Source organism: Coregonus lavaretus (genome assembly GCF_964263955.1).
Source record: "Coregonus lavaretus genome assembly, chromosome: 3".
Classification (NCBI taxonomy): domain Eukaryota; kingdom Metazoa; phylum Chordata; class Actinopteri; order Salmoniformes; family Salmonidae; genus Coregonus; species Coregonus lavaretus.
The window spans coordinates 45,275,466-45,300,399 of NC_139990.1; the positions used below are offsets into that span (position 1 = coordinate 45,275,466).

Consider the following 24,934-nt stretch of genomic DNA (forward strand, 5'->3'; position numbering starts at 1 on the left):
GATTATACAGTATGTTACCATGGTACTGATGATACAGTATGTTACCATAGTACTGATTATACAGTATGTTACCATAGTACTGATTATACAGTATGTTACAATAGTACTGATAATGCAGTATGTTACTATAGTACTGATGATACAGTATGTTACCATGGTAATGATGTTACAGTATGTTACCATAGTACTGATTATACAGTATGTTAAAATAGTACTGATAATGCAGTATGTTACCACAGTACTGATGATACAGTATGTTACCATGGTACTGATGATACAGTAGGTTACCATGGTACTGATGATACAGAATGTTACCATGGTACTGATGATACAGTATGTGCTACAAAGTCTATGTCAACACACCTAACACACCATGTTCTCCTGGTCCCATTAGGGAAGTGGGGAGGGAAGTGGGGATGGAAGTGGGGAGGCGGGTGAGAGTCAACCCACCTGGCAGCTAAGTGATGACTCATTAGAGGGCAGGTACTAATGCATGTACACTTTGGCCGTGCAGCCCTCCATGCCTCTCTCTCTCTCTCTCTCTCTGTCTCTCTCTCTCTCTATCTCTCTAGCTTTTGTCCTCCTCTGGGTACATTGACTTCAATACAAAACCTAGGAGGCTCATGGTTCTCACCCCCTTCCATAGACTTACACAGTAATCATGACAGCTTCCGGAGGACGTCCTCCAACCTATCAGAGCTCTTGCAGCATGAACTGACATGTTGTCCACCCAATCAAAGGATCAGAGAATGAATCTAGTACTGAAAGCATAAGCTACAGCGAGCTAGCACTGCAGTGCATACAATGTGGTAAGTAGTTGACTCGAAGAGAAAGAAGGACAATAGTTTAACAGTTTTGAACAAATTAATTTATTCCAAAATTAAGGAAAAGCGAGAGAGAGGGAGCGAGAGAGAGAGCTAGCTATATACTGTATATATATGTTTTTTTTCTCTTTCACTTAGCTAGTGAATGCAGCTAGCTAGTTTAGCCTACTCAAACACTCGGCTCAAACAGAGAGGGATGCTATGTTAGCTAGCTGGCTATGGCTATCTAACACTGGAACTCTTCCAAGTCAAAGTAAGCTTTTGGTTTTATTAATTTATTGCCACCGGGGCCCGCCGATATAACTACTAAACTGCTTTCTGACTGTACACTGTACTGCATGATTCTAGCGGCTTTACTAATGCGTTAGTTCTAGTATGTTGACTATGACGTAACAATGATGTAGGCTGTGTGTAGCGGTTAGCGGTTATGATATGAAGGTTTAGCTTGTAAAGTTCTTTTTTGACTGGTCACAGACAGCTGATGTGTTGTGCACTAAAGTCCACAAGCGAAGGGAAAGGTGAGAGGAGGAGAGCGCGTAGATAGTTGCAAGAAGGAATTATGTATACAATGAGCAAAGTGATCATGCTGTTTTTATATGGCTGCTGTGAAAGTGAACTGTGTTTGCGTGTGATCAGGGGTGTATTCATTCTGCCGATTCTGTTGAAAAATGTTTCTTAAACAGAACGAAACGGGCATAAACATACCTGATTTTGTCCAATAGAAACTCTCACTTGCAACTGTTGACTAATGATTACACCGTAGATCAGCTAGATGCAGGCAAGAGTGTGCAAGGCTGTATTGAATGTGTCAATGTCTGTCACCTTGATTACTCAAAGTTCTCTCGACCTGTGCACCTACATTGTAAACTTTCATTTATAGGCTAGGTTGTAGCAACCTTATGATGGGTACAGGGAAAAATTTAGTATCATGTAGTAGCCTAAACCTATCGATGTTACATTGAGCTGGGTGAATGTAATATGAATGACAGTCATCCAATATGTTGTAATAGAAATAAGGCCATGCTCATTTAAAAATTTTTAAAATCCAATCATTTAAAAACTAAAATGCCCCCCCAAATTATTATTATTAATAATTCCTACAGCTGGACTAGCCGTCCACTAGCTGTGACCATATTCTACCACTGCAATGCAAATAAGTTCTGGGTCCTTAAGAAACAGTATTACAGGAGGGAAAAAGACAAAGCTCTTACAGTGGCCGTGTCCGAATACCCATACTAGTGTACTACATACTTAAACTGTGTGCTAATTTCGGCGTTAGATCTAGAAGAATTCACTCATCTTTTCCGACTCACAGCTGATAACAGCTAATGATCAGATAAATTGACGAGCTGTACCAAAATTAATGAATGCTGGCTGTCAACGCAATGGCGCATTAGATTACACATTCGGAAATTGCACAAACTATAAGACTGTCTTTTTACGCATACTATTTAGGGTATTTGGACACGGCCAGTATCTCAAACCTCACCTGATCAACAGATGTACTTCCTTCCAGGAAGGCCCTAAAAGTTGTCAAAGTCTCCAGCCACCGAAGTCATAGACTGTTTGTTCTCTCTTGCTACCGCACGGCAAGCGGTACCAAGTCTGGGACCAAAAAGGCTCCTGAACAGCTTAATCAAATGCCTACCTGGACTATTTGCATTGACCCCCTTTTTTTTGCACTGACTCTCTATCACTGGCTCTATGCACATTCACTGGACTCTACCCACACACTCATACATACTACACTGAAACTCCAACACACACACACACAAATCAAAATCAAATCACATTTTATTGGTCACATATCCATATTTAGCAGATGTTATTGCGGGTGTAGCGAAATGCTTGTGTTCCTGGCTCCAACAGTACAGTAGTGTCTAACAATTCACAACAATACACAAATCTAAAAGTAAAATAATGGAATTAAGAAATATATCAATATTAGGACGAGCAATGTCGGAGTGGCATTGACTAAAATACAGTAGAATAGAAACGGTATATACATATGAGATGAGTAAAGCAGTATGTAAACATGATTAAAGTGACTAGTGTTCCATTATTAAAGTGACCAGTGATGTATATAGGGCAGCAGCCTCTAAGGTGCAGGATTGAGCAACCGGGTGGTAGCCGGCTAGTGATGGCTATTTAACAGTCTGATGGCCTTGAGATAGAAGCTGTTTTTCAGTCTCTTGGTCCCCTCTTTGATGCACCTGTACTGACCTCGCCTTCTGGATGATAGCGGGGTGAACAGGCCGTGGTTCGGGTGGTTGATGTCCTTGATGATCTTTTTGGCCTTCCTGTGACATCGGGTGCTGTAGGACCTGGAGGGCAGGCAGTGTGCCCCCGGTGATGCGTTGGGCAGATCGCACCACCCTCTGGAGAGCCATGCGGTTGTGGGCGGTGCAGTGCCATACCAGGCGGTGATACAGCCCGACAGGATGCTCTCAATTGTGCATCTGTAAACGTTTGTGAGGGTCTTAGGGGCCAAGCCGAATTTCTTCAGCCTCCTGAGGTTGAAGAGGTGCTGTTGCGCCTTCTTCACCACACTGTCAGTGTGGTTGGACCATTTCAGATTGTCAGTGATGTGTACACCGAGGAACTTGGCATACACATACGCTCACACACACAAAACACACACACACATGCATATTGATACCACACACACACACACGCACTCACTCACACATAGACACACTTTCACAATCTTTCAGACACATACGCTGCTGCTACTCTGTTTATTATCTATCCTGATTGCCTAGTCACTTTTACCGATACCTACAGTTGAAGTCGGAAGTTTACATACACCTTAGCCAAATACATTTAAACTCAGTTTCTCACAATTCCTGACATTTAATCCTAGTAAAAATTCCCTGTTTTAGGTCAGTTAGGATCACCACTTTATTTTAAGAATGTGAAATGTCAGAATAATAGTAGAGAGAATGATTTATTTCAGCTTTTATTTCTTTCATCACATTCCCAGTGGGTCAGAAGTTTACATACACTCAATTAGTATTTGGTAGCATTGCCTTTAAATTGTGGGTCAAACGTTGCGGGTAGCCTTCCACAAGCTTCCCACAATAAGTTGGGTGAATTTTGGCCCATTCCTCCTGACAGAGCTGGTGTAACTGAGTCAGGTTTGAAGGCCTCCTTGCTCGCACACGCTTTTTCAGTTCTGCCCACACATTTTCTATAGAATTGAGGTCAGGGCTTTGTGATGGCCACTCCAGTACCTTGACTTTGTTGTCCTTAAGCCATTTTGCCACAACTTTGGAAGTATGCTTGGGGTCATTGTCCATTTGGAAGACCCATTTGCGACCAAGCTTTAAATTCCTGACTGATGTCTTGAGATGTTGCTTCAATATATCCACATAATTTTCCTTCCTCATGATGCCATCTATTTTGTGAAGTGCACCAGTCCCTCCTGCAGCAAAGCACCCCCACAGCATGATGCCACCAGTCCCTCCTGCAGCAAAGCACCCCCACAGCATGATGCTGCCACCCCTGTGCTTCACGGTTGGGATGGTGTTCTTCGGCTTGCAAGCAACCCCCTTTTTCCTCCAAACATAACGATGGTCATTATGGCCAAACAGTTCTATTTTTGTTTCATCAGACCAGAGGACATTTCTCCAAAAAGTACGATCTTTGTCCCCATGTGCAGTTGCAAACCATAGTCTGGCTTTTTTATGGCGGTTTTAGAGCAGTGGTTTCTTCCTTGCTGAGCGGCCTTTCAGGTTATGTCGATATAGGACTAGTTTTACTGTGGATATAGATACTTTTGTACCTGTTTCCTCCAGCATCTTCACAAGGTCCTTTGCTGTTGTTCTGGGATTGATTTGCACTTTTCGCACCAAAGTACGTTCATCTCTAGGAGACAGAACGCGTCTCCTTCCTGAGCGGTATGACGGCTGCGTGGTCCCATGGTGTTTATACTTGCGTACTATTGTTTGTACAGATGAACGTGGTACCTTCAAGCATTTGGAAATTGCTCCCAAGGATGAACTACAATATTTTTTCTATGGTCTTGGCTGATTTCTTTTGATTTTCCCATGATGTCAAGCAAAGAGGCACTGAGTTTGAAGGTAGGCCTTGAAATACATCCACAGGTACACCTCAAATGATGACAATTAGCCTATCAGAAGCTTCTAAAGCCATGACATAATTTTCTGGAATTTTCCAAGCTGTTTAAAGGCACAGTCAACTTAGTGTATGTAAACTTCTGACCCACTGGAATTGTGATACAGTGAATTATAAGTGAAATAATCTGTCCAAACAATTGTTGGAAAGATTACTTGTGTCATGCAAAGTAGATGTCCTAACCGACTTGCCAAAACTATAGTTTGTTAACAAGAAATTTGTGGAGTGGTTGAAAAACGAGTTTTAATGACTCCAACCTAAGTGTATGTAAACTTCCGACTTCAACTGTACTCCAAGACAGTCGTGAAGAGGGCACGACAACACCTTTTCCCCTTCAGGAGACTGAAAAGATTTGGCATGGGTCCCCAGATCCTCAAAAAGTTATACAGCTGCACAATCAAGAGCATCCTGACCGGTTGCATCACCGCCTGGTATGGCAACTGCTCGGCATCTGAACGTAAGGTGCTGCAGGGGGTAGTGCGTACGGCCCAATACATCACTGGGGCCAAGCTTCCTGCCATCCAGGACCTATATACTAGGCAGAGTCAGAAGAAGGCCCAAAAAAAATTCAAAGACTCCAGTCATCCAAGTCATAGACTGTTCTCTCTGCTACCGCACGGCAAGCGGTACCGGAGCGCCAAGTCTAGGTCCAAAAGGCTCCTTAACAGCTTCTACCCGCAAGCCATAAGACTGCTGAATAATTAATCCAATGGCCACCCAGACTATTTACATTGACAGCCCCCCCCCCCCCCCTTTGTTTTTACACTGCTGCTATTCGCTGTTTATTATCTATGCATAGTCAGAGTCCCGAGTGGCGCAGTGGTCTAAGGCCCTGCATCGCAGTGCTAGCTGTGCCACTAGAGATCCTGTTTCGAATCCAGGCTCTGTCGTAGCCGGCCGCGACCGGGAGACCCATGTGACGGCGCACAATTGGCCCAGCGTCGTCCAGGGTAGGGGAGGGAATGGCTGGCAGGGATGTAGCTCAGTTGGTAGAGCATGGTGTTTGCAACGCCAGGGTTGTGGGTTCGATTCCCACGGGGGGCCAGTATGAAAAAAATATATTTAAAAAATAATGTATGAACTCACTAACTGTAAGTCGCTCTGGATAAGAGCGTCTGCTAAATGACGTAAATGTAAATGTAGTCACTTTACCCCTACCTACATGTACAAATTACCTCGACTAACCTGTACCCCGCACATTGACTCGGTACCGGTACCCCCCTGTATATAGCCTCGTTATTGTTATTTGATTGTGTTACTTTTTATATGTTATTGTAGTTTATTTAGTAAATATTTTCTTAACTCTATTTCTTGAACTGCAGTGTTGGTTAAGGGCTTGTAAGTAAGCATTTCACGGTAAGGTATACACCTATTGTATTTGGTGCATGTGACAAATACAATTTGATTAGATTTTTGTATTCGGCGCATGTGACAAATACAATTTGATTTTATGTAAAGTCAATGAGGTGACCAGTGGTGATTTGATGCAGATGCAGTTTCCCTGTTCCCCCTTGGGTAAGGAAGTTCAGGGACAGTGGAGCCCTGTGGGTAGAGTAGCCAGGCCTTCCTGTAAAGCCTGGTCCCAATATGACAGAACCCCACAGTCTCTCTCTCTCTCTCTCTCTCTCTCCCTCTCTCTCTCTCTCTCTCTCTCTCTCTCTCTCTCTCTCTCTCTCTCTCTCTCTCTCTCACTCTCCTCTCTCTCCTCTCTCACTCTCTCTCTCTCTCTCGCTCTCTCTCTGTCTGTCTGTCTGTCTGTGTGGCCGTGCTTGGCTTTCTCTAATCAAAACCATTCTCCCCATCTGTCTCCAATCAATTCTCCCCAACCATTTGAAGAAACTCCAAGTGGCAGGAACAAATTAATTAATGTCTTTATTCTTCTGTGCAAACTGTAAACGAACATGTGTGTGCGTGCGTGCATGTCTGTCCGTTTGTGTATGTATGTGTGTGTGTGTGTGTGTGGATAACTGATCTAGTAAACTTGAACATTTGTTACACTAATTGTTTCCTTTCTGGTTGCACTCAAAGCTTAGATTCATATGGAGTGATCTCATTCTCACCTGCATAACTTCCTAATGATTTCCCCCCTGCTGCATTCATCTCCTTTTATTGACCCATCATCCACCTCATGTTTGGGTTCCACAGGGGAAAGATGAAAGCAGAGAAGCCCTCCAGTTCCACAAGTAGCCTATACCCATGCTGGGAGGTCCCCCTCCCTAATTACTGCTGCTTTCTCTCCATAAATTAGGAACAGAGAGAAAGAAAGAGAGAGAGAGCGAGAGAGAGAGAGAGAGAGAGAGAGAGAGAGAGAGGAGAGAGAGAGAGAGAGAGAGAGAGAGAGAGAGAGAGAGAGAGAGAGAGAGAGAGAGAGAGAGAGAGAGAGAGAGAGAGAGAGAGAGAGAGAGAGAGAGAGAGAGAGAGAGAGAGAGAGAGAGAGAGAGAGAGAGAGAGAGAGAGAGAGAGAGAGAGAGAGAGAGAGAGAGAGAGCAACAGCAACTCAAGACACAGGTCAGTGGAGGGGAGAGAGATGCTTGTTTCTGCAGCTCTGTGTTTCGTGAGAGAGGGCCCGTTGCACATTAACCTGGTGAGTTGTCATAAAAATACCAGGAGAACAAATGAAGATGATGGGGCTAGTTCTGTCTGTGCAGGGCAGGCAGTGCTGCGGCTCTCTCTGTCGCTCACTCTCTCGCTCTCTCCTCCTCTCTCCCAGATGGTTCTGGCTGACCTCAGGCTTAGAGGCCAACCACACTCACCTCTCTCTCACAGACTATGTGGCCCAGGCTGCACAGACTGCCCAGTAGTATAGGCTCCACAACATGGCTAAATCCAGACTGGGACTGAGCTCTGAGCAACCATCTCTGACCACTGTGTTAAAGGTCATGAGTGGGCAGGACAGTAACAGAGTACAATACAGGGTATATCATGGAGTAGACAGTATGGTATGTCATAGAGTAGGCAGTATGGTATGTCATGGAGTAGGCAGTATGGTATATCATGGAGTAAGCAGTATGGTATATCCATGGAGTAGGCAGTATGGTATATCATGGAGTAGGCAGTATGGTATATCATGGAGGAGGCAGTATGGTATATCATAGAGTAGACAGTATGGTATATCATAGAGTAGGCAGTATGGTATATCATGGAGTAGGCAGTATGGTATATCCATGAAGTAGGCAGTACAGTATATCCATGTAGGAGGCAGTATGGTATATCCATGGAGTAGGCAGTACGGTATATCCATGTAGGAGGCAGTATGGTATATCATGGAGGAGGCAGTATGGTATATCATGGAGGAGGCAGTATGGTATATCATGGAGGAGGCAGTATGGTATATCCATGGTGTAGGCAGTATGGTATATCATGGAATAGGCAGTATGGTATATCCATGGAGTAGGCAGTATGGTATATCCATGGAGGAGGCAGTATGGTATATCTATGGAGTAGGCAGTATGGTATATCATGGAGTAGGCAGTATGGTATATCATAGAGTAGGCAGTATGGTATATAATGGAGTAGGCAGTATGGTATATCATGGAGTAGGCAGTATGGTATATCCATGGTGTAGGCAGTATGGTATATCCATGGAGGAGGCAGTATGGTATATCATGGAGTAGGCAGTATGGTATATCATGGAGGAGGCAGTATGGTATATCATGGAGTAGGCAGTATGGTATATCATGGAGTAGGCAGTATGGTATATCATGGAGTAGGCGGTATGGTATATAATGGAGTAGGCAGTATGTCATTCTTACCTGCTCCAGCACTAGATTTCCTAAACTTGGACAAACAGTTGTCAGTGCATAGGCGAATGAATCAAGCACATTGAAATGAAGCAGTTTGCTATTCTACGAGGGTCTGGGTCGTCGAGAGAAATGTACTCTGTAGCATTCATCGCACACCAGAGTTTAGCCACGTAAAGTAAACAACAGTGGGGGGTGATGGGCTGCTTCCACATGTACTCAACAGTTGTTGTGCTAGTGCTCAAGTGGATAGGATATACAGTGCATTCGGAAAGTATTCAGACCCCTTGACTTTTTCTACATTTTGTTACTTTACAGCCTTATTCTAAAATGGATTCAACCGTTTTTTTCCCTCATCAATCTACACACAATACCCCATAATGACAAAGCAAAAACAGGTTTTTAGAAATTTGTGCAAAGTTATTAAAAATAAAATGCTGAAATATCACATTTACATAAGTATTCAGACCCTTTACTCAGTACTTTTTTAATCACCTTTGGCAGCGATTACAGCCTCGAGTCTTCTTGGGTATGACTCTACAAGCTTGGCACACCTGTATTCCGGGACCACCCATACGTAAAAATGTATGCACACGTGACTGTAAGTCGCTTTGGATAAAAGCGTCTGCTAAATGGCATATTATATTATATTATTATTTGGGGAGTTTCTCCCATTCTTCTCTGCAGATCCTCTCAAGCTCTGTCAGGTTGGATGGGTTTGGACGCTGCACAGCTATTTTCAGGTCTCTCCAGAGATGTTTGATCGGGTTCAAGACGGGCTAAGGCTGGGCCACTCAAGGACATTCAGAGACTTGTCCCGAAGCCACTCCTGCGTTGTCTTGGCTGTGTGCTTAGGGTCGTTGTCCTGTTGGAAGGTGAACCTTTGCCCCAGTTTGAGGTCCTGAGCGCTCTGGAGTAGGTTTTCATAAACGATCTCTATGTACTTTGCTCCTTTCATCTTTCCCTCGATCCTGACTAGTCTCCCAGTCCCTGCCGCTGAAAAACATCCCCACAGCATGATGCTGCCACCACCATGCTTCACCGTAGGGATGGTTCCAGGTTTCCTCCAGACGTGACGCTTGGCATTCAGGCCAAAGAGTTCAATCTTGGTTTCATCAGACCAGAGAATCTTGTTTCTCATGGTCTGAGAGTCTTTAGGTGCCTTTTGGCAAACTCCAAGCGGGCTGTCATGTGCCTTTTACTGAGGAGTGGCTTCCGTCTGGCCATTTCTACCATAAAGGCCTGATTGGTGGAGTGCTGCAGAGATGGTTGTCCTTCTGAAAGATTCTCCTATCTCCACAGAGGAACTCTGAAGCTCCTTCATAGTGACCAAGAAGAGTGACCATCGGGTTTTTGGTCACCTCCCTGACCGAGGCCCTTCTCGCCCGATTGCTCAGTTTGGCCGGGCGGCCAGCTCTAGGAAGAGTCTTGGTGGTTCCAAACTTCTTCCATTGAAGAGTGATGGAGACCACTGTTTTCTTGGGGAACTTCAATGCTGCAGAGATTTTTTGTTGTCCTTCCCCAGATCTATGCCTCGACCCAATCCTGTCTCGGAGCTCTACAGACAATTCCTTCAACCTCATGGCTTGATTTTTGCTCTGACATGCACTGTCAACTGTGAGACCTTATATAGACAGGTGTGTGCCTTTCCAAATCATGTCCAATCAATTGAATTTACCACAGGTGGACTCCAATCAAGTAGAAACATCTCAAGGATGATCAATGGAAACAGGATGTACCTGAGCTCAATTTCGAGTCTCATAGCAAAGGGGATGAATACTTATGTAAATAAGGTATTTCTGTTTTTTTAGGTTTAATACATTTCCTAAAAATTCTAAAAGTCTGTTTTCTCTTTGTCATTATGGGGTATTGTGTGTAGATTGAGGAGGAAACATATTTATTAAATTCATTTTTGATTAAGGCTGTAAACTTAACAAAATGTGGAAAAAGTAAAAGGGTCTGAATACTTTCCGAATGCACTGTAAAACCCAAATGAGTTCACACTCCATTTCCAGAGATTGCCCTACATAACTAGTGAGTCATTCACCTCACAATAGAATATCGTTACAACCTCCAACATCATCATAGCCCTATAAACCCCTGAAACAAGGTTAACCTCTACGGGATCGGTGTCCCATATACGGGACGGTTGAGCTAACATGCGCTAATGTGATTAGCATGACTGTTGTAAGTAACAGCAAACTTTACAGGACATAGACATGTCTTATATGGGCAGAAAGCTTACATTATTGTTAATCGAACTGCACTGTCCAATTTACAGTAGCTATTACAGTGAAACAATAACATGCTATTGTTTGAGGAGAGGGCACAACAACATAAAACTTATCACGGCAACTGGTTTGATACAAATAAGGTACTTACATTCAGTAATCTTGCTCTGATTTGTCATCCTAAGGGTCCCAGAGATAAAATGTAGCATAGTTTTGTTTGATCAAATCCATTTTTATATTCAAATGTAGGAACTGGGTTCTACAGTTTGAACCCCTGGTGTCTCTGGCTCCATACCCACCCCGCCCGGCCATCTAGATGTGTGAAAGTTAGTGTATAAGCTAATGATCCATCATGTATGACATTCCTGGGAGTGTGTAAACTTACATTTTGTATTACCATAGCATTTGTGTATGTTCTCTATAGTTATGTACTTGAAAATGTATCAATTGACCAATTCGGCACATTTGGGCAGACTTAATACAAAATAGTCCAGGATTGCAATGCTTCACTGGATCAATCTGAAACTTTGCACACACAATGCTGCCATCTAGTGGCCTAAATCTAAATTGCGCCTAAACTGCAATATTATATATTTACATTTACATTTTAGTCATTTAGCAGACGCTCTTAACCAGAGCGACTTACAGGAGCAATTAGGGTTAAGTGCCTTGCTCAAGGGCACATTAACGTCATTTAGCAGACGCTCTTAGCCAGAGCACCTCACAAATTGGTGCGTTCACCCTATAGCCAGTGGGATAACCACTTTACAATTTGGGGGGGGGGGGGGGGGGGGGGGTTAGAAGGAATACTTTATCCTATCCCAGGTATTCCTTAAAGAGGTGGGGTTTCAAATGTCTCCGGAAGGTGGTGAGTGACTCCGCTGTCCTGGCGTCGTGAGGGAGCTTGTTCCACGATTGGGGTGCCAGAGCAGCGAACAGTTTTGACTGGGCTGAGCGGGAGCTATGCTTCCGCAGAGGAAGGGGAGCCAGCAGGCCAGAGGTGGATGAACGCAATGTCCTCGTTTGGGTGTAGGGACTGATCAGAGCCTGAAGGTACAGAGGTGCCGTTCCCCTCACTGCTCCATAGGCAAGCACCATGGTCTTGTAGCGGATGCGAGCTTCAACTGGAAGCCAGTGGAGTGTGCGGAGGAGGGGGGTGACGTGAGAGAACTTGGGAAGGTTGAACACCAGACGGGCTGCGGCATTCTGGATGAGTTGTAGGGGTTTAATGGCACAGGCAGGGAGCCCAGCCAACAGCGAGTTGCAGTAGTCCAGACGGGAGATGACAAGTGCCTGGACCAGGACCTGCGCCGCTTCCTGTGTAAGGCAGGGTCGCACTCTCCGAATGTTGTAGAGCATGAACCTGCAGGAGCGGGTCACCGCCTTGATGTTGGCGGAGAACGACAGGGTGTTGTCCAGGGTCACGCCTAGGCTCTTCGCACTCTGGGAGGAGGACACAGCGGAGTTGTCAACCGTGATGGCGAGATCATGGAACGGGCAGTCCTTCCCCGGGAGGAAGAGCAGCTCCGTCTTGCCAGGGTTCAGCTTGAGGTGGTGATCCGTCATCCATACTGATATGTCTGCCAGACATGCAGAGATGCGATTCGCCACCTGGTTATCAGAAGGGGGAAAGGAGAAGATTAGTTGTGTATCGTCAGCGTAGCAATGATAGGAAAGGCCATGTGAGGATATGACAGAGCCAAGTGACTTGGTGACTATATTGTGGCCTTTCTCTTGCATTTCAAAGATGATCAAAAATAAATAAAATAAAAACGCATGTTTTTTTGTTTGTATTATCTTTTACCAGATCTAATGTGTTATATTCTCCTACATTAATTTCACATTTCCACAAACTTCAAAGTGTTTCCTTTCAAATGGTATCAAGAATATGCATATACTTGCTTCAGGTCCTGAGCTACAGGCAGTTAGATTTGGGTATGTCATTTTAGGCGAAAATTGAAAAAAAGGGTCCGATCCTTAAGAGGTGAACTGCTTGTCATTCTTTTCCCAAACAAGATGGGCTACAGTGCCTTCACTAAGGATAACATCTGTCCAATCAGTGGCACCGAATACAATATCTGCCACTTTACAAGTCACAGGTTTGCTGACCCTATATCCTATGAGTGTGTCCTACCCAGCGTGTCTGTCTGTCTGTGTCCTATGGACCCAGTGTGTACAGTATGTCTGTCTCCTATGGACCCAGTGTATCTGTCTGTCTGTATCCTATGGGCCCAGTGTGTCTGTACGTATCCTATGGACCTAGTGTGTCTGTCTGTCTCCTATGGGCCCAGTGTGTCTGTCTGTCTGTCTCCTATGGACCCGGTGTATCTGTCTGTCTGTATCTTATGGGCCCAGTGTGTCTGTACGTATCCTATGGACCCAGTGTGTCTGTCTGTCTCCTATGGACCCGGTGTATCTGTCTGTCTGTATCCTATGGACCCGGTGTATCTGTCTGTCTGTATCGTATGGGCCCAGTGTGTCTGTCTGTCTCCTATGGACCCAGTGTGTCTGTCTGTCTCCTATGGACCCGGTGTATCTGTCTGTCTGTATCCTATGGACCCGGTGTATCTGTCTGTCTGTATCGTATGGGCCCAGTGTGTCTGTCTGTCTCCTATGGACCCAGTGTGTCTGTCTATCTCCTGTGGACCCAGTGTGTCTGTCTGTCTCCTGTGGACCCAGTGTGTTGTCTGTCTCCTGTGGGCCCAGTGTATCTGTCTGTCTGTCTCCTATGGACCCAGTGTTTCTGTCTGTCTCCTATGGACCCAGTGTGTCTGTCTGTCTGTCTCCTATGGACCCAGTGTTTCTGTCTGTCTCCTATGGACCCAGTGTGTCTGTCTCTCTCCTATGGACCCAGTGTGTCTGTCTGTCTCCTATGGACCTAGTGTGTCTGTCTGTCTCCTATGGGCCCAGTGTGTCTGTCTGTATCGTATGAATCCAGTGTGTCTGTCTGTGTAACAATGTCTGTGCCCCAGTTAGAGTAAAGACGCTGTGTTTGTGTTTGTCTGCTCTAGTTTGAGTTCATATGGTCATACGTATAGACCAGAGGAGGCTGGTGGGAGGAGCTATAGGAGGGGCTCATTGTAATGGCTGGAATGGGATATATGGAACGTATCAAACACATCAAACATATGGAAACCATGGAAACCACTTTTTGACTCCGTTCCATTAATTCCATTACAACCATTACAATGAACCCGTTCTCCTATATCTCCTCCCACCAGCCTCCTCTGGTCTATACACTACGTCAGTTCTATTCCTGTCTCAATGGCTCAGATGTGCCTCCCTGTCCTCCATAGAGGATGGATAGACTATACAGACTAATAGACGTTGTAAACAGGGGCCCACTCGGAATTCAGTTTTACAGACAACAACCTCAACAACCTCAACCCCTCCTCTTGTCTAAGAGCTCTCCTGAAAGCAGCGCAGGGTTAATTTATAGCAGCGTTCTTGGGTCTGTCCGACCCAGTGGGGTCTTTGTGGGTTTCCTGGCTGGCCCTTGGAAATGGTTTATGTGTTATGCCTGCTGTGCAAAGCCTGAGCAGTGCTAGTCATCCTTTACATTTTATGGAATTGTTGGTAATAAAGGCGTGAAAGTGAGGGAGTGAATGTGCTTCAGCGTGTGTTTGTGTGTATGTGGAAGGAAAGAGTGCAGGTATACTGAGTTAATCGTTAAACCGACAAAAGATGCTCATACATTTACCAGCTCTCTACCAATGAGAGGGATAGAGTCATAAAGTTAAGGGCGTAACATTTACACTTCATAGTAAGAAAAAGTTAACATGTGTCACATGACTGTCTACAGAAATTATTATTGGATATTGGTTATGACAACAGTTGTAAAGACCAGAGCTTGTGAAAATCTGTTTGTGAAAGGTTATTGTCCAGTATTGAGGCAGCACTGGTCCAGAGGTGTCTGTCTGTCTCTGTTTGTGTGTCTGTCTGTTGGTTTGTCGGTTCTTAGGGTGAGAGGACTAACCCTGTAAATTCCAGGCTTGCCTCTGTGTCAGAGCCCAGAACATCTTTCCTCTCTCTCCACACGGCAAGGGAGGAGATTATAGGTGATTATAGCCATTCATATTTTACTACCTCAGTAATTATTGTCATTTTAAGATCATAACATCCCTGTGGCTATTCCAGTACCATGCACTGACAGAGGTGTAGTTGGACAAAGGCACACAGCTGCAGGATACAGAACATTATAACAGTGATACAGCTTTCATCTTATTCAGTCATCAGTTTTTACTAGCTCAAAAGCTTGTTGTACGTGAAAGAAGCCTTAGGTAAGAGGCAAGACTGAAAGGTCAGGAATGTGGTTGATGACCTCAGCTGCACCCTCTCTCTCTCTCTCTCTCTCTCTCTCTCTCTCTCTCTCTCTCTCTCTCTCTCTCTCTCTCTCTCTCTCTCTCTCTCTCTCTCTCTCTCTCTCTCTCTCTCTCTCTGTCAGTGAGGTACTTGTTTCACGTTGCCAGTGTAACAGAGGTGGTTCAGTGAATTAAGCTCACATAATGAGTAACCGTGCCTAAGATCTGTAAGACTTGTGTAAGCTAAGGCTTTAGCTCAACAGGCTAACACAGTATATGAATATCTGGCTGTATACCTTGTTGGCTGCTGTGATTTGTCTCCCATTGGTATTTCATCTCTTATGCCACCTGAACTCTGGTTTGTTTGGTATAGCTCCTTTCCCTGGATGTTTTATTTATTACAAAATCCTTTTATGCACTGTATGCCATCACCTTCCATTCTGCCAGCCATAGATTTGGCTTGGCAAACCTCTCTGTGAATGACAAATGCAAGTCTGTGCCGTCTTCTCTCTGGGAAGAAGAAGGAGGTTTTGAAGGTAATAGGATTCCAGAGTCAGGGTCCAGTTCCAGTTCCAACCAACAGAATACCTAGTTTCCTCTCTTCTCCACTTTGTGTTTTTTCTTCCTCTGCTCAAATACAGTGATGTTTAAAAAAAGGCCCATACTTTGCGGCCACTTATCTGTGCCAGCTGGTATGGAACTAATCTGAGCTGAGCTATTTCTCATTAAAGGAGGGCCTCTTTGGGAGGCGCGCCGGTGTGCGGACTGCGGACAGGGGAAAGAGCTGTCTGTTTCTACAGAAGGGCTTCATTTTGTGGCGGGCAGGAATAACTCCCTGACAGTTTTATTGCAGGCCGAACTTCAGGCCTAAGATGAGGAGCACAGAGCCTTTGTGCAAACGCCACTGATACACTGTGGAGGAATGTTGACTACCATGCCATCTCTGATTGGCTTGGCGTCTGGCCCCTCTATCCCCCCTCCTAAAACATGCTCCTCTAGGATTAGTGCTAAAACTCTGGCAGCCTCCTGGCTGATGAGGAAAATCACTGTCCTTGTTGTAGTGGAATCACTACAAGTGGAATCAGGAAGTGGATCATCAGTGACACTGTTTTGTCAGCGATGGTTGATTCTGACCCAGGCTTTATTGAATGATGATCATGTATGATTTGACGTTTGACTTTATTATTTGATCATTTCTGTAGAAAGCTATTTATTTATTTAGCAAAGTGAATGACCAGATAACCATCTTACATCCGAGAATAAAAAACAATAAATGTCTGACTGGAAATACAGACGGTTGATTCACGATCAACGCTCTAACATGAAAGTAGAACTACGGTATGAATCATCTTAATCGTTTTAGCAAGGGGAAGGTGTGATGAGTAACCTACATAACCGTCCTCCCTCTCCACCCTCCAGTGATCAGATCCCACATCTCAACTCTGAGTCATCGTCACCATGGTTATGACCCTGTCACAACCTGCATGCTGCAGGAGGCTTTGATTTTCCCACACATGGTGCAGACTAAAGAGGAGAGTCATCAGGACAGGCAGTGCCCCTACCGCAGCAGAAACATGGTGATAGGGATGGTGATGGGGACGTGGTGCCAACTGGCAGAGAGACTGATGAATCTGCTGATTTACTTTCACGACATACAGTATCTGGGATACCTGCCATTAGGGCCCATGTTCATAAAGTATCTGAGAGTAGGAGCACTGATCAAGGATCAGGTCCTCCCTGCCCATATTATCTTATAAATTATGATAAAAAATAAGAAATCTGATCCTAGATCAGCAATCCAGCTCTCCTATGGGCCCAGATCTCCTCCTGAAAGAGGAGCGTGATGGGAATGTGGTAGGATTGTGTTGCTATGGGTATGGAAATGTAAGAAATGTTGGTCCCTACAAAGCTTATATCATAAGGGGAGAATGTGTCCATTGTCTCCTGGCATCCAGCTCAACTGTACAGGATCTTTGGTGATGTAAGGAGTGAAACAGTAGCCAGTAAACTGACTTACTGTATACTGTAGACCCCAACCGTCTGTATGACAACAACATTTTCCCTTTGCTTCGTCACTTTTTCATGTTGAGTCAACATGGGAAAATTCCCCTGTACAACATTGTACAGTAAACATCCTTTTTTGGGGCGATTCACACAGTATGTGACATTTCTTTACCATGATGCATAGAGCTGCGTATCGGTGTGCCCCTGTAAATATTTCCTCACTTCACTGCAGATTTATATCTGGTGGGTGTTGATACCAGTAGGTTACTGGGACATACTCTTTTAAAAGACCAGGAGTAATCTGATCTGTGTCCCGATCTCAGCCATGTATGGCATTGAATGTTTCAGAATGTGTGTTTCCTCTCCTCCAGCATGGAATACCCCAGCCCTGTGTTCCATCATAATCTAGATCTCTGGATTATATTGTGTTGGTTCACTATGTGTCTACCCAGGGTGCATCATCATCAGATGTAGGTCATATTCACAGACTGGCCCCAGGCAGTCTACAGTACACACGCACACACACACCAACTCCCTGAGTGAATGTGAACACATTTGATTTTCCTGGAACACAGCCGAGTCAGTACATCCCACAACATGTGTCCTGGAACACACCCCAGTCAGTACATCCCTCAACATGTGTCCTGGAACACAGCCCAGTCAGTACATCCCTCAACATGTGTCCTGGAACACAGCCCAGTCAGTACATCCCACAACATGTGTCCTGGAACACTCCCAGTCAGCACATCCCACAACATTTGTACTGGAACACAGCCCAGTCAGTACATCCCTCAACATGTGTCCTGGAACACAGCCCAGTAAGGACATCACTCAACATGTGTCCTGCAACACAGCTCAGCCCAGTCATCCCAGTCAGCACATCCCTCTACATGTGTCCTGGAACACAGCCCTGCCCAGACCAGTCAGCACATCCTTCAAAATGTGTCCTGGAACACATCCCAGTCAGCACATCCCTCAACATGTGTCCTGGAACACCTCCAGTCAGCACATCCCTCAACATGTGTCCTGGAACACACCCAGTCAGCACATCCCTCAACATGTGTCCTGGAACACAGCCCAATCAGTACATCCCTCAACATGTGTCCTGGAACACAGCCCAATCAGTACATCCCTCAACATGTGTCCTGGAACACTCCCAGTCAGCACATCCCTCAACATTTGTCCTGGAACACATCCCAGTCAGTACATCCCTCAACATGTGTCCTGGAACACAGCCCAATCAGTACATCCCTTAACATTTGTCCTGGAACACAGCCCAGTCAGTACATCCCTCAACATGTGTCCTGCAACACAGCCCAGTCAGTACATCCCTCAACATGTGTCCTGGAACACAGCCCAGTCAGTACATCCCTCAACATGTGTCCTGGAACACAGCCCAGTCAGTACATCCCTCAACATGTGTCCTGGAACACAGCCCAGTCAGTACATCCCTCAACATTTGTCCTGGAACACAGCCCAGTCAGTACATCCCTCAACATGTGTCCTGCAACACAGCCCAGTCAGTACATCCCTCAACATGTGTCCTGGAACACAGCCCAGTCAGTACATCCCTCAACATGTGTCCTGGAACACAGCCCAGTCAGTCCAGAGCCACTAAGCCAACCTCCGACCAACTGAGGAATCCCCTTTGCAACTGTTCAGCAATACATTGTTTTCCTCAACAGTGTGTGCGTGCGTGTGTGCGTGCGTGTGTGTGTGTGTGTGTGCGTGTATGCGTGGTGTGTGTATGCGCGACGTGCAAAGTGCTTGCATTAGGGCTTTTCTGTGGGGGTTGGGTGTTGTCTAAGTCTTTGCTGACGGACAAGTGCTGTCTGACGTGTGTGTGTGTGTGTGTGTGTGTGTGAGTGAGAGAGAGGAGTGAGGGGGTCTGTTAGGCATTGGCTGTGTCTGGGCTATACTGCTGGCTAACGGTGTCTCTGGAAGAATCTATGTGTGCCCACAGAGCTGGCAGACACACACACACACACACAAACACACACACACACACAAACACAAACTCAGACCTTCAGCTGGGAAGGGATTTAATCTATGACTGAAAACAACAATGATGAATAGAGGTCTGTTGCTGTGCTGTGAATCTCAAGCATATGCCCCATCCACCATCCAGCCAAGAGACTGTGTGTGTTTCTCACCCTTCTGAATAGAATTAGGGCCAGCTGTTTGTATAGACAGATCACTCATAGACGTAAGAGGTTTCAACGGACAGCGTTGGGTTGTGTTAGGGTCTGATGTTCATGACTCATAATCTCACACACACATGCACATGCACGTGCACGTGCAAACACACACACATACGCACCAACAGTAAGGAAGAAATCAAACTCTCCAGTGCCACAATGATCAGGACAGTGATGGAATTTGAATGAGTTCTCTTGTTAGGCCGTAGAGCAACATGACAGAATATATGTTATAATGAGTTGTCTTGTTAGGCCGTAGAGCATCATGACAGAATATATGTTATAATGAGTTGTCTTGTTAGGCCGTAGAGCAACATGACAGAATATATGTTATAATGAGTTCTCTTGTCAGGCCGTAGAGCAACATGACAGAATATATGTTATAATGAGTTGTCTTGTTAGGCTGTAGAGCATCATGACAGAATATATGTTACTGATGAGGCCCCTTCCTGCTACGGTGAAAGGTGTGTGTGTGTGTGTGTGTATGTGTGTGTGTGTGTGTGTGTGTGTGTGTGTGTGTGTGTGTGTGTGTGTGTGATCGTACACAGGGGTCACCTGGGCCTCTCACTTTGGCTTGAAGAAGGAGGGTAGCATAATTATTGAGGTCTAAGTAATGTGAGAGTGTGAAAACAGGGAGCAGACAGGTCAGAGGTCATTGGAGACCAAACGCATCTGTGTTCATGATAAGGAGGAAAACATGAGTGAGGAAGAAGAAAGAAGAGGTAGAGCTGAACGAGGGAGCGAGAGAGATGGGGGCTGAGAGCGAGAGAGAGAGAGAGAGAGAGAGAGAGGTAGAGATGAAACAGAGAGAAAGAAAAATGGGGAGAGGGAGAGAGAGAGAGAGAGAGAGAGAGAGGTAGAGCTGAAGGAGACTACAGTAGGATATGGTGTATGTTGCTATCTGCAGCAGTGACACAGCTTTCGCTGAGTCAGTGTAGAGACTCTCCAAGCAGCAGCAGCCTGTGTGGTAGTGGTACAGTGTACCTCCACTGCAGCACTGCATCAAAATAGACTGGAGTCACGCTCTACTGCTCAACACTGCCTCCCAATGGTGAGACAATGAACAACACCTGAAATGCAACGCCATGTTGAAAGATCTCAACATACCCTGAAAGGATGAGAACACCTAAGAGTTTTTGGAAGTAATGCAATGTACCAAGAGTCCTCATAACCATACCAATTAGCAATGAATCCTTTTCTTTTGGAAACCCTTTAGCCTTTGCACAACAACATTACACATTGAATCATGAGTGTAGCTACATGTTGGTAAGCTGACCTGTGTGGTCTGGTCATAAGTCAGTCAGTGTAGTAGCCAGTCACAGTTTTATATTATCTGTATGGTAGTAGTGGCTTTGCACGGTGGAGGCAGATAGAGTTAGTTCTGTCAGCAGGAAAAGTCCAGTGTTTTCTAACTCTTCACAGATGTGCTTCTCTGAACTAGGCCTCCTGTAGCTCAGTTGGTAGAGCATGGAGCTTGCAACGCCAGGGTTGTGGGTTCGATTCCCACGGGGGGCCAGTATGAAAAATGTATGCACTCACTAACTGTAAGTCGCTCTGGATAAGTGCGTCTGCTAAATGACTAAAATGTACAGTCTCCTTTCCCTCTGCATTTCTCTCCTCACTGGCCCAAAGCAACTAGTCAAACTATTACTGGACAAGATGTGTATTAGCATTAATGAAATGTGACTGAATATTCTACTGAAAGGTTATAGTTCATGGACTCTGAATCAAAATAGCAAATTTCACAGAAAACCAGAACAATTGAACACAACCAAGCTGGATGGTAGCTATCAGTCCTTCACAGGTCCTCTGGCATTGACAGGAGGAACTCTGTCACGCTGGTTTTCACTCACACATGCAGGGTTACCTCTCCAATCTCTTGGACTGTAAGCCTTTGCTTAGTTAGCTTTTTCCTTGAGTCATTGACATGGAAAAGTACCGCAGCTGTGTGTGACTGTAAACGGATCCTTTCTTTCTTTCTTTCTTTCTTTCTTTCTTTCTTTCTTTCTTTCTTTCTTTCTTTCTTTCTTTCTTTCTTTCTTTCTTTTAGAGAAACTCTACAACTCAAATGGACGAGAGCTGAGGAGAGCCCTGTTTTCCCTCAAGCAGATCTTTCAGGTAATGTTCCCCTCCCTTTTGTCTTAGCAGCACCCTGAGAATGGCAGATGAATTAATACTGCAGCGTTAGTCTACTACTGGCTGTTGTTTATCATTAACTATCACACATTCTCCCATGTGGCACACACACACACACACACACACACACACACACACACACACACACACACACACACACACACACACATGCTTTGTACAGCAAGTGCTCATACAAACATACTTAACACAAACACACACACTGTACAGTAATATTTTCCCTAGCTGTCTGAACAGAGCTGTGCAGTGAGAGTAGACTGCCTCCGTGGCAGCTATGCTATGCTGTACTCTGCTGTGCTCAGGTCTATGCTTGGCCAGAGCCCTGCTTCACACACTGGGGCTGACTGGCCTGGCAGGGAGGCTAGAGGGGAAGGCTAGAGTGGGGGGCTAGAGGGGGAGGCTAGGGGGGGCTAGAGGGGGGGTCTAGAGGGGGGGTCTAGAGGGGGGGTCTAGAGTGGGGGCTAGAGGGGGAGGCTAGAGGGGGGGCTAGAGGGGGAGGCTAGAGGGGGGGCTAGAGGGGGAGGCTAGAGGGGGGGGCTAGAGGGGGAGGCTAGAGGGGGGGCTAGAGGGGGAGGCTAGAGGGGGGGCTAGAGGGGGAGGCTAGAGGGGGAGGCTAGAGGGGGAGGCTAGAGGGGGGGCTAGAGGGGGAGGCTAGAGGCGTTCTAGAGGGTGAGGCTAGAGGGGGAGGCTAGAGGGGGAGGCTAGAGGGGGGGCTAGAGGGGGAGGCTAGGGGAGGCTAGAGGGGGGAGCTAGAGGGGGGGCTAGAGGGGGAGGCTAGAGAGGGAGGCTAGAGGGGGGGGCTAGAGGGGGGAGGCTAAAGGGGGAGACTAGAGGGGGAGGCTAGAGGGGGGGCTAGAGAGGGGGCTAGAGGGGGGGGCTAGAGGGGGAGGCTAGAGGGGGAGGCTAGAGGGGGAGGCTAGAGGGGGGAGGCTAGAGGGGGAGTGTTAACCATCACTTCAGGAGACCGTTGGAAGGGAACGAGAGCAACAGATGTTGACAGAGAATACAGGAATAGATCAGGACGCATCACTGTGGCTGTGGACACTTGGAATGACTAGGTCTGGTTTGGAGGAAGAGTATGTCACCACACACACACACACACACACAAACACTCACACACTCACATACACACACACACACAAACACTCACACACACACACACACACACACACTCACACACACACACTCACACACACACACACACACACAAACACTCACAAACGAATGCACTCGAGTAACCTCTCCCCTAAAGACCTTGTATCAATATAGTGCGTCCATGCGTTTGGATGAAGAAACTCTGTTAAAATGCTGTCTGCTGCAGGTCTATACCTAAATGTTATCAGAAGATACAGTGTCTCCAGCTCTTTGTCACAGACTGTATAATATTTCAGTTCCAGCCTAGCTGTGTGTCTGGAACTTTCTCTCTCTGTGTGAGTACACACTTGTATACACAATGGTTTTGCCAAATGACTGGGCTCTCCATCATTGATGCATGTAGAAGCTGTCCTGGAAACACTCTGGTGTGTATTCCACACATACACACACACAAACACAAACACACACACGCACACACCTCTCCCCCTCACTCCCCACCTGAGCACTAGCCCGTAGCCAAGTGTTGCGTAGCCCACTCCGAAGCCTGCTGAAAACCTCCCTCCTGTACTTAAATGACTGAGCCGTCGACAGGTGTGAGAGCCACAGGTGGTTTTGTCATCTAGGAGAAGAACATAAAGTGCAGGGGGAGGCAAGCGGACATGAGGTTCTGCAAATAAAATACTACTGTAACAAGCTGAATTACAGTGGCTTGTGAAAGTATTCACCCCCTTGGCATTTTTCCTATTTTGTTGCCTTACAACCTGGAATTAAAATAGATTTTTTGGGGGTTTGTATCATTTGATTTACACAACATGCCTACCACTTTGAAGATGCAAAATATGTTTTATTGTGAAACAAACAAGAAATAAGACAAAAAAACAGAAAACTTTAGCGTGCATAACTATTCACCCCCCCAAAGTCAATAGTTTGTAGAGTCACCTTTTGCAGCAATTACAGCTGCAAGTCTCTTGGGGTATGTCTCTATAAGCTTGGCACATCTAGCCACTGGGATTTTTGCCCATTCTTCAAGACAAAACTGCTCCTGCTCCTTCAAGTTGGATGGGTTCCGCTGGTTTACAGCAATCTTTAAGTCATACCACAGATTCTCAATTGGATTGAGGTCTGGGCTTTGACTAGGCCATTCCAAGACATTTAAATGTTTCCCCTTAAACCACTCGAGTGCTGCTTTAGCAGTATGCTTAGGGTCATTGTCCTGCTGGAAGGTGAACCTCCATCCCAGTCTCAAATCTCTGGAAGACTGAAACAGGTTTCCCTCAAGAATTTCCCTGTATTTAGCGCCATCCATCATTCCTTCAATTCTGACCAGTTTCCCAGTCCCTGCCGATGAAAAACATCCCCACAGCATGATGCTGCCACCACCATGCTTCACTGTGGGGATGGTGTTCTCGGGGTGATGAGAGTTGTTGGGTTTGCGCCAGACATAGCGTTTTCCTTGATGGCCAAAAAGCTCAATTTTAGTCTTATCTGACCAGAGCACCTTCTTCCATATGTTTGGGGAGTCTCCCACATGCCTTTTGGCGAACACCAAACGTGTTTGCTTATTTTTTTCTTTAAGCAATGGCTTTTTTCTGGCCACTCTTCCATAAAGCCCAGCTCTGTGGAGTGTACGGCTTAAAGTGGTCCTATGGATAGATACTCCAATCTCCGCTGTGGAGCTTTGCAGCTCCTTCAGGGTTATCTTTGGTCTCTTTGTTGCCTCTCTGATTAATCCCCTCCTTGCCTGGTCTGTGTGTTTTGGTTGATGGGGATGAATACTTTTGCAAGGCACTGTATAGGAGACAAACTCATCAGAAACACATAAATATCACAGGGCCATTCACAATGTATTTCAGGGTTATGATAATACTGTGTTTTTCATTATATTCCAGTATCGAAGCACTGCTACAGTGGGCTTAGTTCTCCTATTCAATATTTTAACACATTTGTCTAGTATTAATTCCTTAAATTCAGCGTAGGGTCAAAAAGACTTAGATAAACAGTCCACTAAAACATGCTTTTTCATTTAGCTCCCCCAAGGTCTTTTGATATTACAAAACTGGACAGGCTGCCAATGAAACGTTGTGTGGTGACATCAAAGTGAAAGAAATAGCACTGAGCTCAGATCAGATGGTTCAGTATCAAGTGCTCTCACAGTGGGTGTTTGGCTACAAGCTAACTCTACAGGGTGCGTCCCAAATGGCACCCAATTCCCTATGTAGTGCTCTACTTTTGACCAGGGTCTCATAGGAC

At 45.6% G+C, this 24,934-nt stretch overlaps 1 protein-coding gene across 1 annotated transcript in view; it reads left to right on the plus strand.

The window, feature by feature from the left end:
- LOC311107476 (FH1/FH2 domain-containing protein 3-like) overlaps positions 1–24,934 on the plus strand; it is a gene marked incomplete at its 3' end in the record, with an annotated part of 171,805 nt that overhangs the window by 77,958 nt on the left and 68,913 nt on the right. Inside the window, exon 4 of the mRNA XM_084149972.1 lies at positions 21,486–21,553. Within this exon, the coding sequence (XP_084006098.1) occupies positions 21,486–21,553 (68 nt within the window). The remainder of the gene's footprint in view (positions 1–21,485; positions 21,554–24,934) is intronic.